The sequence below is a fragment of the Eucyclogobius newberryi genome, unplaced genomic scaffold (assembly GCF_026437365.1).
Source record: "Eucyclogobius newberryi isolate DKJ021-1_F unplaced genomic scaffold, fEucNew1.0.hap1 SCAF_4, whole genome shotgun sequence".
Taxonomy (NCBI): domain Eukaryota; kingdom Metazoa; phylum Chordata; class Actinopteri; order Gobiiformes; family Gobiidae; genus Eucyclogobius; species Eucyclogobius newberryi.
Genome location: NW_027316056.1, coordinates 28,258,380 through 28,276,731, shown reverse-complemented (window position 1 = coordinate 28,276,731; position 18,352 = coordinate 28,258,380). Strand labels below are relative to the sequence as shown.

General features: G+C 41.7%; 1 protein-coding gene across 2 annotated transcripts in view; it reads right to left on the bottom strand.

The window, feature by feature from the left end:
* Window positions 1-12,615: 12,615 nt before the first annotated feature.
* The window catches only part of gstcd (glutathione S-transferase, C-terminal domain containing), a 91,758-nt gene continuing 86,021 nt past the window's right edge, over window positions 12,616-18,352 (bottom strand). For both annotated transcript variants that reach the window (XR_011930152.1, XM_072463926.1), the window contains one exon: window positions 12,616-12,816. Coding sequence is in view for 1 of the 2 variants with exons in the window: in XM_072463926.1 (XP_072320027.1) it covers window positions 12,659-12,816 (158 nt within the window). In the remaining variant the exon portion in view is untranslated. The remainder of the gene's footprint in view (window positions 12,817-18,352) is intronic.

The window sequence follows — 18,352 nt, the reverse complement described above, 5'->3', positions numbered from 1 at the left end:
GTATCTGCTCAAATCAATGGAAGTCTATGGGGAGTGGGCGGGGCATCCCGACGGAATGGGGAGTGACGAGCGCGTAAGCGCTCGTAATGATGATTCCACCCCATGGCGGCATGGGGAAGGCTTAGAGCTTTCAAACGATGTATAATTTGTTGTTATAGTGGAAACGGCTATATTGTTTTTGCTAAAAATATTATTATTTTTATTATTTTTATTGTTCTTCTTCAGCGCTTTGAACTCTAATTTGACCCCCTGAACATGCTCAAAAACTCACCAAACTTTGCCCAAAATTCAGAATCGGCGAAAAATTTAGTTTTTTCTGGGCCATTTTTTTTTTTGGTTAAAAAATGGCGCGACAGCGCCACCGACAAAAGTCAAAATACATTGCGCCTATGGGAGACGCCCCGAGGTCAACTTTGTCTTAGAGCTACGAAATTCGGAACACGCATTCCTCTCGTGAGGACAAAAAACAAATATTATTGTGGCCACGCCCCCAGAATTACCCTATGCCCGCCATCTTCCTTTGAAAATGAAAACACGCTGTGTTAGCCATTTTGTTCACGTCAAACTTTGACGAACTACTCCTAGGGCGTTTTGCCCACCGACTTCAAAATCGGCGGACGTCCTCTGGACAAGTGGGGCATCTAAAGTTATCCTATTTTTTGAGATACCTTTTACGGTCTGTGTGCGGCGCAGCCGCAAAGTTGGACAACTTATTTTGGGATATTGCAGATCTAAAAATTGTTCCCATTTGATCAAAACAAGTCCCATTAGGACCAAATTTGAATCAGTTGTTCAACTTTCTAGTTTGGACCAGTTTATGATGACAAAATTGAAATGGGCGCGATAGCGCCCCCTACAGAGTGACCTTTAAATTAACATTGAAGGTCAAAAATTAGTTTTACCAAAATTTTCTAAACTTTACCCAAAATTCTATTTTGGCGTCGCGATCAAAAAAGCCAATCAGACAAATGCCTTAATTTTTACGGCGTAGTCGTAGCGATGACATAAACCTCCCATGTTATCCCTATGGGAAAACCGCTAAATCTCTCGAATATCCACATTTTTATGTTTTACACTTTAACGAAGTCCTCCTAGTGCGTTTTGCCCACCGACCTCAAAATCGGTGTACGTCCTCTAGACAAGTGGGGCATCTAAAGTTATCCAAATTTTAAGGATAGCTTTTACGGTCTCTGTGCGACGGAGCCGCAAACGTTTCCCAGAATTCTGACTATTTTGCCTTCAGAGTGGCCTATAAACAATAGAGTTTTTCCAAATGACATGATATTTTGAACAAAATTCTAATTTGCCATCCTGATCACAAAAGTATGAGAGCCAAAGTCATATTTTGTACGGCGTAACCGTAGCGATGACAGAAACATCCTATGTTATCCTTATGGGAAAATCATAGAATTGCTCAAATCACCACATTTTTACGCTTCACACTTTAACGAACTCCTCCTAGGGCGATTGTCCGATCAAGCTCATATTTGGAGAATATCATCTACACAAGCGGGGCATCAAAACTTATCCATATTTTGATTCTAAGTGCTACGGTCTCTGTGTGGCGGACCCGCAAATATGTCAGAAATGGGAAAACAGCGAAATCTTTGAAATGTTCACATTTACGCTTCACACTTTAACAAACTCCTCCGTGGGCAATAGCCCGATCAAGCTTTACTTTGGGAAATATCATCTACACAAGCGCGGCATCAAAAGTTATCCATATTTTGATTCTAAGTGCTACGGTCTCTGTGTGGCTGACCCGCAAATATATGTCACAAATGGGAAAACAGCAAAATCTCTCAAATTACCATATTTTTATGTTTTACACTTTAACAAACTCCTCCTAGTGCGTTTTGCCCACCGACCTCAAAATCGGTGTACGTCCTCTAGACAAGTGGGGCATCTAAAGTTATCCAAATTTTAAGGATAACTTTTACGGTCTCTGTGCGACGGAGCCACAAACTTTACCCAGAATTTGGACTATTTGGCCTTCAGAGTGGCCTATAAACAATAAAGTTTTTCCAAATAACATGACATTTTGCACTAAATTCTAATTTGCCATCCTGATCATAAAAGTATGACAGCCAAAGTCATATTTTGTACGGCGTAACCGTAGCGATGACAGAAACATCCCATGATATCCTTATGGGAAAATGGTTGAATTGCTCAAATCACCACATTTTTACGCTTCAAACTTTAACAAACTCCTCCGTGGGCAATAGCTCGATCAAGCTTTACTTTGGGAAATATCATCTACACAAGCGGCATCAAAAGTTATCCATATTTATATTCCAAGTGCTACGGTCTCTGTGCGGCGGCGCAGCAAATTTGACTGACACTTGTGTTGATTTGCACTGGATTGGCCATGTCCAATGTGTCGCCGTCTGTCAAGTTCTTTTTTTATTCAACACACAATAAGGGCGCCATCTTTATCAAGTCGAAAGCGCAGAGTCGGAAGGCCGGCGGCCCGTGAGGGCCGTTGGATGCCGCTTGCGGCTTTAATTATTATTATTTTTCTTGTTCTTCTTCAGCGCTTTGAACTCTAATTTGACCCCCTGAACATGCTCAAAAACTCACCAAACTCTGCCCAAAATTCAGAATCGGCGAAAAATGTGATTTTTTTTCTGGGCCATTTTTTTTTTTCGTTAAAAAATGGCGCGACAGCGCCACCGACAAAAGTCAAAATACATTGCGCCTATGGGAGACGCCCCGAGGTCAACTTTGGCGTAAAGCTACGAAATTCGGGACACGCATTCCTCTCGTGAGGACAAAAAAAAAATATTATTGTGGCCACGCCCCCAGACTTACCCTATGGCCGCCATCTTCTTTTGAAAATGAAAACACGCTGTGTTAGCCATTTTGTTCACATCAAACTTTGACGAACTCCTCCTAGGGCGTTTTGCCCACCAACTTCAAAATCGGCGTACGTCCTCTGGACAAGTGGGGCATCTAAAGTTATCCAATTTTTTGAGATACCTTTTACGGTCTGTGTGCGGCGCAGCCGCAAAGTTGGACAACTTATTTTGGGATATTGCAGATCTAAAAATTGTTCCCATTTGATCAAAACAAGTCCGATTAGGACCAAATTTGAATCAGTTGTTCAACTTTCTAGTTTGGACCAGTTTATGATGACAAAATTGAAATGGGCGCGATAGCGCCCCCTACAGAGTGACATTTAAATTAACATTGAAGGTCAAAAATTAGTTTTTCCAAAATTTTCTAAACTTTACCCATAATTCTATTTTGGCGTCCCGATCAAAAAAGCCAATCAGACAAATGCCTTAATTTTTACGGCGTAGTCGTAGCGATGACATAAACCTCCCATGTTATCCCTATGGGAAAACCGCTAAATCTCTCGAATATCCACATTTTTCTGTTTCACACTTTAACGAACTCCTCCTAGTGCGTTTTGCCCACCAACCTCAAAATCGGTGTACGTCCTCTAGACAAGTGGTGCATCTAAAGTTATCCAAATTTTAAGGATAGCTTTTACGGTCTCTGTGCGACGGAGCCGCAAACGTTTCCCAGAATTCTGACTATTTTGCCTTCAGAGTGGCCTATAAACAATAGAGTTTTTCCAAATGACATGATATTTTGAACAAAATTCTAATTTGCCATCCTGATCATAAAAGTATGAGAGCCAAAGTCAATGACAAAACACGCTGAGTTAGCCATTTTGTTCACGTCAAACTTTGACGAACTCCTCCTAGGACGTTTTGCCCACTGACTTCAAAATTGGTGTACGTACTCTAGATAAGTGGGGCATCTAAAGTTATCAAAATTTTTGGGATACCTTTTACGGTCTGTGTGCGGCGCAGCCGCAAAGTTGGACAACTTATTTTGAGATATTGCAATTCTAAAAATTGCTCCCATTTGATCAAAACGAGTCCGATTAGGACCAAATTTGAATCAGTTGCTAAACTTTCAAGTTTGGACCAGTTTAGGATGACAAAATTGAAATGGGCGCGATAGCGCCCCCTACAGAGTTGCCTTTGAGTGAACATTGATGGACAAAAACTGGTTTTACACAAATGTTCTAAACTTTGCCCAAAATTCTATTTTGGGGTCCCGAGCAAAAGGCTAATCAAACTTATGCCTTAATTTTTACGCCGTAGCCATGACGGAAACCTCCCATGTTATCCCTATGGGAAAATGCTAAATCTCTCGAATATTCACATTTTTCTGTTTCACACTTTAACGAACTCCTCCTAGGGCGTTTTGCCCACCGACCTCCACATCTGTGTACGTCCCCTAGACAAGTGGGGCATCTAAAGTTATCCAAATTTTAAGGATAACTTTTACGGTCTCTGTGCGACGGAGCCGCAAACTTTTCCCTGAATTCTGACTATTTGGCCTTCAGAGTGGCCTATAAACAATAGAGTTTTTTCCAAACGACATTATATTTTGCACAAAATTCTAATTTGCCATCCTGATCATAAAAGTATGAGAGCCAAAGTCATATTTTGTACGGCGTAACCGTAACGATGACAGAAACATCCCATGATATCCTTATGGGATTTGGGGAAACCGCAAAATCTCTAAAATGACCACATTTTTACACTTCACACTTTAACGAACTCCTCCTAGGGCGAAAGCCCGATCAAGTTGATATTTGGGGAAAATCATCTACACAAGCGGGGCATCAAAAGTTATCCATATTTTGATTTTAAGTACTAGGGTCTCTGTGCGGCAGAGCCGCAAATATATGTCACAAATGGGAAAAACGCCAAATCCTTGAAATGTTCACATTTACGCTTCACACTTTAACAAACTCCTGTGGGCAATAGCTCGATCAAGCTCATATTTTGGGAAAATAATCTACACAAGCGGGGCATCAAAAGTTATCCATATTTTTATTCCAAGTGTCACAGTCTCTGTGCGCTGGAGCCGCACATTCGACCGATATTTGTGTTCATTTGCACTGGTTAAGCACAGCATTGTACATGTCCAATGTGTCACTGTCTTAGTTCTTAGACAATGAGGGCGCGTTAGCGCCATCTCTGTAAAATGCAGAGAGCAGAGTCGGAAGGCCGGGGGCCCGCGAGGGCTGTTGGATGCCGCTTGCGGCTTTAATTCTTTCTTCTTCTTTCTTTCTTTCTTCTCGGGACCAACCCCCCTATTTTTCACCCAGTGAACATTGACGAAAAGTCACAAAAATTTGCACACCTCTAAAAATCGTGCCTCTCTACATTCTGGCTATTTCCCTTTTCTAAAATAAAAAAATGGCGCGTCAGCGCCCCCAAATGTACCAAAAATGCATTGAGAGATAGGAAATGACCCAAAAAAAATCTGATCGTAGAATCATGAAATTTAGCGCCGAGGTAGATGGTGACAAGAGAAGTAAAAATATTACTACGGCAACGCCGTCCGCCCAACCAAATGTCGGCCATATTGCTTCAAAAATGGCTAAGCATGACTCGGGAGTTTTTCCAAATGTTGTACTTTTACGAACTCCTCCCAGGGCGTTGGCCCTAAAAAGCTGAAATTTGGTGAAAATGGTTCTGAGAAGTGGGACATCAAAAGTTATTCAAATTACATTGATACCTGTCACGGTCTCTGAGCGACGAAGCCGCAAACTTCAGCTAGAATTTCAGAAATCTCCCAAATTTAACATTTCTGCCGTTTGCGCAGATAAAGTCCGAATTGCGTCAAATTAGAATCAGTTGTTAAACTCTTTGCCCTAAACCTACTTGAAGTGAAATAAATTAATTTGGTGCCACAGCGCCCCCTACAGATTTTATATGGAGGTTAAATGTTTAGTTTTGCGAAATTTTATGAAATTTGACACACAACTCAATTTTAGCATCCCCATCAAAAAAGTCAATGAGACCCATGTCATAATTGTTATGGCGTTGCCGTAGCGATGACCGAAACCTCCCATGTTATTCCAATCGCCAGAACCTGTTTACACTTTAGACTTTCACAAACTCCTCCCAGGGCGTCAGCCCTATCAACCTGAAATTTGGTGAGACTCATCTTCAGGACCATCAAAAGTTATCCACATTTTTATTCAAAGAGTCACGGTGTCTGTGCGGCAGAGCCACACATTTTGCCAAGAATTCAAAATAAAATTGCTTTTTGATGGTAAAACAAAGGGGAAAAGATGTGACAGCGTCACAGATTCAGCAGTAGGCGTAATAAAAGGACAATTGGGGCGCGTCAGCGCCCCCTCCTCTTGCGGCGTGGCGAGGGCCGATCATTGCCGCTTGCGGTTATATTTATTATTAGTATTAGTAGTAGTAGTAGTAGTAGTAGTAGTAGTAGTAGTAGTAGTAGTAGTAGTAGTAGTAGTAGTAGTAGTAGTAGTAGTAGTAGTAGTTTATTTGGTCTTTATTTGGTTTCATGAACATACATGAAATTCATGTTGTACACACCAGATTGTAGGCATGGGCTAATGGGCATCTGTTGACCCTCATTCCCTCACACAAACATACTCTTATTCATACTCCAGCATACATGGACACTCGAGGCAAGTGTCTTGCCCGAGGACACAACACTATGCACTTCTGCCCCACTGTGGCACCTGGTATTCCAGCGGTCTGCCATCCAAGTACTGTACTAACCAGGCCCATCCCTGTACACCCTCTGAGATCTGACCAGATCGGGCATTGATAAGTTGGCATGGACAGGTTCGTAGGTCGTGCCAATGTCGCCCTAATGGCAGATGGAAGAGAGTGTAATAAATCTTATCAATGAATGCAATTTGGAGACAAAATGCTTTAAGGTGCACTTAGGATTTAAGGTGTAACTTTTCTTTTGAAGGGCTAGCTAGGTGAGCCTGCTTAAAGTAAGAAAACATGTTTTTCAAAGTATTTCTGATCAATAAAAATACCTTTATTTGACCAAATGTAAGCTTGAAAAGTTTTAGGTCATACTGGAACATTCCAGCAGACAGTTGAGGCAAAGCAAGGCAAGTTTATTTCTTTGGCACAATTCGTACAAAAGGCAACCCAAAGTGCTTTACACAACAGGAAAAAATGCAATAAAATCTCAAAGATATGACTGAAATCAAACTGTTTAAGACATAAAAGAGCAGAGTTCAGATAAAATCCTTTCAGTCATATTCACAGCTAAACAAAACAGTTTTTAGCCTTGATTAGAACATTGTCAGAGTCAGTGGTGGGCCGTCAGGGCAAGCAAGGCCTTCTCTGCTGGCCTAAACATAATCAGAATATGATTAAAATATATATATTTTCCCACAACTATTTATTAAATTATTCCCCAAAGTGAGAGTTATACTCTTCATTTCATGGCTTTCCTCTTGTTGCACTGCTTCTGCCCCAGGTTCAGATTTGGAGGTCTTTATGTTAGATCTTTTATCCAATCATATTCAGCCATCATGTGTTGCCAGGGATCTCAAATCTGCCTCAGGCCTTCAGACTCAACAGAGCTGGTGCTTGTAGCTTATAGTAAATGGAAATGAAAATGATGTGTCAACCAATCAGCTTCAGAGTTGGCTCGTGCACGTCTGCTGCTGTTGCTCAGGAGCAGCAGGTGCATCACGTGCACGTCTTTTGATTGGATCACCAATATTAAGAAGCAGGTCCTATGGGCAGGGCTATGCGAAACCTCACAAACTCTGAACAAAGAAACTGGATGTGACAGACACATTAATCTGTGTACTACTAAGCTGTTTTTTCAACCCACAACGTGGAAGGAGGACAATATATCAATATAATTATAATGCCTTTCTCAAGACGAACTTTTCAAGAAAAGTTAGACATTGTAAGGAGAGGTCGTCCTACGCCGACACTGTTACAGGCGGGTTTGTTCCCCACTTTCAGAGTTTGGACATGGCGCGTTGAAAACGCGGTGAAAACTCGTTGAAAACGCGTTGACAACGAGCAGAGAACGGCGTGGAGAACGTGTGGACATTTGCTGGAAAATGCACGGAGCGGACACCTGCGTTAAGCACTCACGGAGCGGACACCGGCGTTAAGCACTCACGGAGCGGACACCGGCGTTAAGCACTCACGGAGCGGACACCGGCGTTAAGCACTCACGGAGCGGACACCGGCGTTAAGCACTCACGGAGCGGACACCGGCGTTAAGCACTCACGGAGCGGACACCTGCGTTAAGCACTCACGGAGAACGATGTGGAGAACAAGCAGAGAACACACGGACATCGGCACAGAGAAGGTGAGGCAACGCCTGTCTAAACTGCGTTTCTGTCTAAATGTATAGTGTCTAGAGCCATGGCATCATAATGATGGTAATATGAGGTGGATTTATTCGGGTGGGACTGTGTATGACCTCATTGAAGGCCCAAGCCCCAGACCCACAGCCCGCCACTGGTCAGAGTAGAGGCCTGTCTCACATCTTCAGGAAGATTGTTCCAGATTATTTGCTGGACACCTCCACCTCCGGCTTTGGACACCTGTTGCTGTGAGCTCTGGCACAGACAACACAACACAAGAGGACTCACATAGGATCAGGCTTTTGGCTCCGGACTATGCAGCATCCCACCGTGCACTCAGGTGTCCAGCTGTGTGTAACGCTGCGGTGCTGCACGCGACTCATGCAGTCCTTGTTCTAACCTTGTTCTAACAAGCCCATCGCGAGGACATGCGCTCAAATCACCGGGGAAACTGGGACTGAGCTCGCGGCGGGGCAAGTGCCACACGGTTACGCACAAAAAGTCCGTACGCACATCTCTGCCTGTAAACTCTCTACGTTGGGTAACAACCATCACTGGGGATCAGAGGCCTGGCACCGGGACTAATGCGGGTCATCTCAGCAGTCTGGGGGTGTACGCTTCAGGACCATCCGCACCAGTGGCTCTGCTGCTGCCTGCCCTCGATTATGGATCACAAGTCGAGTTTAGAAGCAGAGATGTGTGACTTCTGTGCTCAACGCCTCTGGGATTTTAGTCTGGGTTTAGTCACCCCGGTGGTGAATGTGAGCTCTGTTCTCCACTTCGCACAAAAACAAATACATGTGAATTAAATAAAGAAAAAGTGCTCCGAGGCTGATTTTCAATATTTAGTTTTATTCATTCATTTAATATTTTTAATTTAGAGAACAAATTCAAAAACAGAAAATCAAACAATGTTATTGATCACTTCTGTCATTGCCTGGATATGAAGTATGACTGCAAACATCACCCACAACACAAACACTAGCGCCATCCCACTCTAGCCTCCAGGGGCTAAGTTCAGCCTCTTTACACCAGCGTTAAGGTTGGGAAGGTAGCAAAATAGCACCAAGGAACCGCCCGTTAACACTAAGTCTGGGGGGAAATATGGCCCTTAAAGTCTGGATAACAAAAGGTATCATCAGATTAAAATCACATGAAAAGTTTTAATATGTTGAAGGTTATAGACTTTTATAGATATTTACAATAGTTATTATAACCAAGAAATGAAACAAAGCTACCATCCCCGTAATCCTTGGATCGAATTATTTGTTAAAGCTTATAATTAAATTAGATAGCTTAATTCGTTTCCAAGGGGAATAATATCAAAATTATATAAATGTACTGATGATTCATGCAGCCACTCAACTAAGTATATTAAAAAATAAAAGGGAAAGCGAGGGCATTTCTAATTTGAATGGGAAAATATATGTACTTTTCAGTGGAGAACAACAAACATATGTATGAAAGGAATTCTGTTTGCGTTTTTTATCATTTATTACCACTATCACGTGTTTTGGGACTGTCCTGCCGCTCAAATATTAGACTGAAAATAACAACGCTCTGCAAACTGTTTTTGACATTCTCAAAACCCCTGCCATGGACACAATCAACGATTGACCTTTATTATGACTTTAAGTCCCGACAACGCTGAGACAGTGCATCCTAGCAATGGGCGATAACAGCTCTGGGGACGGGCGGGGGACGGAGCAGGAGGGAGTTTGGATAAAAGTTAAGGACCCTCACTAGTGCACCTTTAAGCATCTTGTTAACAATTCGGTTTTGTGCTATATTACAGAGATTTATGCACGCTCTCATCTTCCATCGTATTTGTGCTAGGGGTCACAAACTGGAGCTCAGCCAATAAAACAGAGCAGTAAAAACACACAAATTTTGCAAAAAGAAGCATTCTGAATGACAAAATCTATTGGGGTGTTTAGTTTTTGCCAAATACTTGCAGAAACATGCATCCGTTTTGATTTATTCACGGTTTTCAACACAAACATCCAGATATAGAACCACAAACAATGCAGCGGCTCCTCCCGAAACCAATCCAGTCCTGGGAAGGGGCTGTGTGCCTGCGGCCCTCACCCCCAGATAGATTGACTGTGCGGGGGGGAATTCTGATGAGCCTTTCCCGGTTGAAATAGGGAATAGGAAAAGCAGCTATATGGTCTCCTCCCTGGATTTGACAAGATTCACTGTCAAAGGTGAGAATGGGATTTTTCTCAAGTAGATGACCCCTCTGACCTGTTGGAATAAAGGCTTAGGATGGTCGCAGTATGTTCACAATGATGCATTTTACTGCAGTAGTCAGTGTTGGAATGTAATGTGTGTTTGCTTCCACACCAGAAAAATTGCTTATTCCAATAAATCGTGGCGTTGGATGGATCGTAACTGTGACTTTCCGAGGCGAAGATTTTGTTTGCTCAAGTCGGAGAAATGGGAATTCTGGAAGCAGCACCAATGATCTGAGTTAAGATGTTTTCTATCACGTGAACATTAAGCTTGGGACAACTAGCACCGCGCTTCCTAAAGCCTGCCCTCCGCCGCCGCTAATCCAAGCGCCAAAAGGAGGAGTGGAAATAACTTTACAACAGGTGGCCCTTATGTTACGCGAAATTACATGGCGTCATTGAGAGCTGAAGTCAGAGCCTGACTTGACCAAATGGAAGCAGACAAAATGGAGCTGAAAGCAGGAGGAGATCTTTGGTTTTAATTTAGATAATTAATGTGAATAATTCTTAACCTGATCCGTTAAATAAGTTGCTCCTGGCAGAAACCCCTATTTTCTTAATGCTTTATAATTAGATTTTTCTTCCCTTACTTTTGCCCACCATCGGATAAAAAATATCTATCAAGCCCCTGGAAATGTAAAATATTAAAAGAAAGCTGTAGCCCACTTATTTTCAGTCACATCGGGCATTCTGGGAAGAATCAGGGTCAGTTTGTACTCCAAACTCTTACTCAAAAATGTTTTCCTTTAGGGCTTTTATATTGATTAAGCCTGGATTTAAAAAAAAAAAAAACCTTTATTACAAAGGCTCCTTTTAGTCAGGCGTTTTATCGAAAATAGGCCATAACGATACAAAATAAGTGCTAATTTTATGTCCCAAGTAGTATTAAAATGTTGTGACATGAAAAAACCTAGTCAATGCCAATGTTCAACATGTTCAACATTATTTTTCCCAAAACTATTTGGTAATTGTAGAAGTTTTTACTGTGTTAAGAAACTCTCTTATTCCCTGTTTAATGTAAAAAAAAAGTCACTAACATATAGTGTTTCCCAGTATTCATAGCACCTCCACTAAACACCACATTGTAAATATGAAGACATGGTGACACCTAAATCAAGCCCGCTAACCTTTTCCCCAGCATTATCAAATATTAATATGGGCTGAACGCATTACTGGATCCATAGTATATACGCATCCATTCTTCATGAGCTATAATCACACTTTCTCCATGGACCCGTGACAAATGCCAGACTTGAAATGATGCAATTGACTTTAAAACCATTTTCTCATTCTGATGGCATGCTCAGCGAGACGTTAGCGAACAGAACAGTGCACACGACAAATGATAGGGCCAATCTCGTCATTATGTGCACATTCATTTCAAGCACTGAATTTCAATTGGCTGAATGATAATGTAATGCTATAATTACTTTACATGCCATGCCTTTGTAGTTTTTGTTTGTTTTAGTTTTAATCAAGAGTTGTCAAGCAAAGAAAATGCTATTCTATCAACTGGGCAAAAGTTTCAAGAGTGAAGACATTTCAACACTCATCCGAGTAGCTTCTTGTTAGACATTGAAGCGCTAACTACACGGAAACTAACACAAGATCATTGTTCATAGTTTGTTCGTTAGTTAAGTCTACTGAACTACTCTAAGGTGTGAACTGCCACCCAAGTCATATTTAGCATCAATGTTCATGCCCCTAATGTGTCAACCTACTCCGATTAGCCCTTAAGTTTTCTTTTTGGGTTAGGCCTGATGATGGCGTTGTAAATGGAGGGCAGGTTGCACCTTTTTGACTTCCCTCTGAAACTGCGTTCTCACCTTCACCAGGACTTCTACTTCAGTCCACAAAAGAGTGGTTAGTGGCTTCGAGATAGAGATTCACGGCAGACTGTGGTCCTGAGCAGACCTTCTATGTCTTTGTCCTTTGTCTTATGAAGCGAAGAAGCAACTTAGATGAGCGGAGAAACATCTTCACTCTTAAAACCTTCTTCTGCCATCGGACCAACCTGGACGACTGAGGGTTAACATTAAAAACTATCATTCTACTTCCAATATAATACATAAAAATGACTCTTTATTAAAAATGACTTAACATATGTTTTTTAATTGACATAATTCAAAGTAAAACAAACCACAATTGCACAGTTTTGCTTCATGTTGTGTTGGAAACCTCAAACTCAAAGGCAAGCGAAAAATGACAAAGTCAAGATGGACAAATAAAACGGCACATAAAGCTTTCTTACAAGTAAAATGTTCCAATGTTTCACCACCAGATTTATGTTTGCCCTTCTTTTGCTCGGCTCCGTCTGCCCACCAGCATGTTGTTCTTTGGTGTGCAGCTCTCCGGCTCCATGGTCATAACCCGCATCGAGTACCCATGAGCCTCTGCTGCCCACGAGCGGTCCAAGTCCACGAGCCCCATGCACTGTTTGCCTGTAAAGTGACAGAATGATGCATCAGCTAAGAAGGCAGGAGAATAAAAGTGGAAAAAATGTGAGGCTGCAGGAGTTGCGCTTGCAGACCAGATAGTGCCATATGCGTTAAAAGCACTAAACCTAGATAAGTGTAGGACTGGAAGAGTCTATAGAGCACAAGCGTGGAAATGGCAGTTCTAGTACAATTGCAAAAGATACATTAAAAGCCACTCAAATTAAAAACAAATTTGGATTTAGGAGAGACATCCCAGTTTTGAGTCATACATTTAATGAAATACTAAATTAAAAAAAGCAATGGAATTCTATCACATTACAGCTTTTAGAATAGGTTGAGATAAATCATTGATGAATTTCTAAATTAACGATTTTGCAATAATTTATACAGTAGGCCAGTTACACATACCGATTATAGCAGGCATGTCCAAACTACGGCCTGGGGGCCAAATGCGGCCCTCAGACCAATTTTTGTTGGACTTCTGGCTTCCTGCCAAGTTGGGCCAAACAACAAAAAGTGGTACTTTTTAACTGTACAATTGGAAACACTCAAGCATTTTGGTGCTATACCAACCTAATGTTCCAAGTCTTATCAAAAGGTGTGGAGGCATTGAAACTATGTCAAGTGCAACATTTCGAATGATTCACTTTGTCATTCAACAAATTTGACAAAGTTGAGTTGTTTTTGTCCCTCTGCTCTGTATAAGTTTCCAAATGCGGCCCTCGGTGGAAAAAGTTTGGACACCCCTGGATTATAGGAAAATCAAAAAGTGTACACATAAAGGTTTAACTTATACCTAATAATAATAATAATAACTTTTATTTTTTATATAGCGCTTTTCAGTACCCAGGATTTGATGTCATGTGTGCCCAAACAGAAAAAAAACATTTATCTACACACACTATGACAAATTGTGACGAAAACTGAGATGTGAACATTCAAAAACATTGAGTATTTATAAGAACTGTTGCGCACAGCCTAATGTACAAGCAGAAAAGAATGCAAGAAAGTCAAAGAAACCCAAGGCCAAAGTGTGTGATTTCTATTTCCATTGTGTTTACAAGGCGTGATAAGAGCCATTACGACTGACAATGTTATTCTTTTTCAGTCATCTGTGACATATAGGTCTACGTTCTCCCCTTTCAATAGCCTGCAGACGAGGAACAGAATTATAACAAGGCTGAACTCATTCCTTTTTGCAAAATATAGGCCTTTTATGCTTTTGCTGGCCTTGAATAACATGAATTACAAAGTCGCTGAGAAAGCTTCCGACCCTGGGGGACCGAGCCCCCCCCCCCTCTGGAACAGCCCACCAGGACTCATCATTGAACATCAAGTCACTGCTCAAAACTCACCTGTTCAAACTGGCCTTTCTTTAATGTTCTTTAAAAGGTGCACTCTGTTACTTTTCTGCTTGTGGGTCCATCGCCTGCTTGTCTCCATGGAGATGCTTTGTTGGGAATGTTCCACAGTATGGCATTAAACGTGTGAATTTCCATAGAGGATGGTAAGAATGCATTTCGAGATATTTTTGAGCCATAAAAATGCCTTTAATTAAATAAATGGTAAATTATAAATATGTTTAATGCCATATTGTGGAACATTTTAAGCAAAGTAATAAAGATGAGAAGGCAGTGGACCTTCCACCAAAAAAAAAAAACAGGTTACAGAGGACACCTTTAATGCTGTTGTTTGTCTTTCCTTTATCTCAGCATTTAAAGTGTTCTTCAGTGTCCATAAAAGCAATATATTAAATTATTATCCTTTCCAAGGCCCATAAAAGACCCCAAATTACCAGTACTAATATTGTCCATTGCCATCCAATATTGTGAAAGTACAAACTACAAATAAAATGTTCACAGTATTGATATAATGTTGATGTAAGCACATTTTCTAAAACACACATATCAGTGTATAATGTAACCAGTAAACCCAGTGAATAAAGATAACGGTTTGGAAAGAGACATTTTGCTGAGTGTGTGAATACCCAGAAAGCACTTGATACAGGCAGTAAAAGACATTTCTCTGCACAGCCACCTTCACAACACCGTAATGCGGGCTCTTCAGGGAGCACCGGGCTCTGCAGTGGAGCTTATAGAAAATGGATGTAAAGACAGGCTAAAGTTGTCATTATGGCTGCAAATGGCTGCAAATTTTACCCAAGCTCTGTTCAGATGATTCAGATGAGCATCGTGTGTCTCCAGGGGAACGGCAGAGCGGTGCGATTATCACCTGTGCGGCTCTGGGCAAAAGGCTGCTAAAGAAATGTACCCACCCACTGTTTTAATAATAATCAGACACTCCTGTATACGGGGCAAACCGTAGGGCCCCATAAGTACACGACCAAAATGGTAAACGCACGATTTCACTTAGAACTTAAATTGAATCCCTCAGATGTATCACTTTGTCAGTGGATTTAACAGGTTTTGGCGATGACTTCCTACTTGGAGCGGTGGGAGGACTGGATACGTCACAGTAACATCTCGTGACACTTCTGAAGGAAGCGTAGTGCAACAGGTTTCATTTTGTGGTAATAAATGATCTGACCATAAGAATTCTTAACTTAAAACATGAAGAGCTGATGGGCCATAGATACAGATTCTTATTTGAGCACGAATCAACAGATGTGGCATGAGCACAGGGTAACATTAAAAGAGGGAATTATTATTTGGTGATGGAAGTGACATATTCTATACATACAAAATGAAAAATGGTCACATTTATATAGCGCTTTTCTACCGTGAACGCACTCAAAGCGCTTTACATCAAGGAACCAGTCACCCATTCACACACACATTCACACACGAGTTGTTCGCAGACACTGGGTAAGAGTCGGGTTAAGAGTCTTGCCCAAAGACACAGCGGCAGTATTCACCTGAGGCAGCTGCGCTCGCGCCGCAGAAATCTTAAGTTCATTAAAAAAATAAAACGTTGCTTTTTTTGGATGTTTTATACAGAACAGCTGAGCGTGAAAATGGCGATGAGAGAGAACGCCAGGATTCACACATGGAGCCTGGCTTTTTTCAATTGCAGTACTGAAGTCGGAATAGACTAGAGCTTTCTCCTTTGTGTCGAAACAGAGCCACATTATTTCGCTTGCAAGTTTCCTGTTTAATTGCAATTTCAAATTTGAAGCCGATTCAGTTACTTTAACAGTTGCCTCGCTGTTTTTGCCTCATTTTCCAACTTTACAACAGTGATTTCTCGTGCGTATCCTCGCAACGACTGCGATCATGAGTAAAATCGACAAATACAGCCATTTCTAGCTTGATTGGCTAACTGCGCTGCATGTGTGCTTTTCCCCATGAAGAGAAGAATAGAAAATTAAACCATCACCGACTACAAAACAGGTTCATTTCTTGCACAGGCTGAAATGTCTTTGTTGTGAAGCTGGCAAAGTCTTTTCATAAATGCAGTGGAAAGATGAGATAAATGCAAAAAACTGGACTCATTTTGCTATGGGGAAATTGAATCTGCCTACTCATAAATATAAAATCTGTTGACTGCCCCATGACGCCTAATCATATGAGGCGTTCAGCAGCCTGCTTTCTCCCATAAGATCAAACTACAGTGAGTAAAAAATCCTGCAGAGGACTTGGCCCTGGTCTGCCCTGAATGTAAAACTCACTCACTTTAAACCCCAGACACAGATTCCTCACATTTGTAATCCTATGTGCAGAGCCTTATTAGGACTGTCTGACCCAACGGATCAATGTCCCTCTGATCTGGTCCCATCACACCTCGAAGGAGGCTTCAAAAACTTTCAAACAGTTTGAACCCGTGTCGTGTGGCAGCCCATGCAGCGCCCGGTTTGCATTACGAGCTTAATTTGGATTCATCCGCCCCTTTATTAGCGCGATCCTCGGCATTAGCGAGTTTAGCAGCGGGTGGCAGCTGAGGTAAATAGTGCTATATAGTGCGCCGGTAAGTCGCAGGGAAGGCAGGCGGCGGGAGACAGGTGATCAAATATGGCGGAGGGAAATGTTAACTGATCCGGAGCAGAAGCCGCAGTGACAGCCAATGTCAGGTACGTTTTGAAGGCCTCCCGGTTGAAGAGGCGTCGGGGAGAGCGCGCGCACACAGACACACACACAAACACACACGCACACACCCGCCGCGTTCACGTTTCACACGGAGCTTTGATAAGAATCTACAGCCATCGAGGCGAACACGGATCTCCCCCGCTGTATTTGCTCCGCGCTGCCTCTGACGGGGCAGCTGTTGTCTCCAGATGCTCTGTCTCGAGCGGGAGATGGAAAAACGAGACATTTCCCAGACATGTCCAAAGTCCGGGCGTTTAAAAAGTGACGTAGGGAATCGGAGAGCGATTGACAAGATTCGTTTGGTTACCCGGCAGTGTTAGGAATCGAGAAAAAACAGATTAGTTGATTAGTAAAGAGGATATGTACAAAATTGCCAATTGTTGATTAATAAAACAAACAAGCTTAATTCGGGGTAATTTAAGATTCCTGGTGACATTCTGCTCTATTAGATCAGTTTTATGCCTTTTCTGGTGGCAGACCCTTTTTTAAGATTTAGAGCAATATAAAACACCTGTAATAAAGTAAATGTCTTCATTTAAAAACTTACGCAGTGGGGCTTTTCTTGCATTGACGTTTAGTGAGTGTGTTGTAATCGCGTCCCTCTCTGGCCTTGTTCATCACATGAAAGTTTGTTTCTGTGGCATTTGATCAGAGTTAGCAGCGGGCTACGACAGTGTGTTTTTACAGTACTAAAGGTAATAGTAGTTAAATACTGCTCTGTGTTTGAAGCAGTCCCATATTTCAGACATGTAATGCTTTTCAGGAGTGAAGTGTTGTGTTTCCCCTCTGGCGCATCCGCGGTGCGCAACAAATGCATGATTAACACATACAATAATTAATTATGGCGCAACTTTGCGATAAGCATATAGCAATGATGAAATGTTTTTTGATAGATTGACTGTGTAAACCTAATACAAGAGCTTCTGAAAAGGCCTAATAATATCCAGTTCCCATGGCAACATATTTTGTATAGATCCTGTAAACCGTTTACACCTCAGCAAACAAGAAATACACATGATTTTGGTTTTAGCTGCCAATATTTCAGTTCTTTGCCAAATGAAAATGCTCCTGAAGGTGATATAATATGTTAACTGTGAAAACTGACACTTTAGTTCAAAAGATACATTTGAATCTAATCGCAGTCAGAAATACTGGAGCCATCAGCTCGGGTCAGAACCCCTCCATCTCCATCAATCATCGGTCGCTGGTAGACCAATCAAAGTGCATAGATTTGAGGCATTGGGGCAAATCACTCTGTGCACTCTGAAATCATACAGCTATTGTACAGAAATGGCTTATTATGGTTGATTTGCTTCTTATTTCTTGCAGCAGTTCAAAATGTGCTTCCACCTCTGCAGAACAGCGGTTCGAAAGTTCTGAAATCTGCTGCCTAAGCTATCGTCAATCCCACATAGAGGAGGAATTAAAAATGAAATGCCCCCCAAAAATCTAATTGTAATACCTGAATGGAAATGTTTGAAGTTTGAAGTATTGTA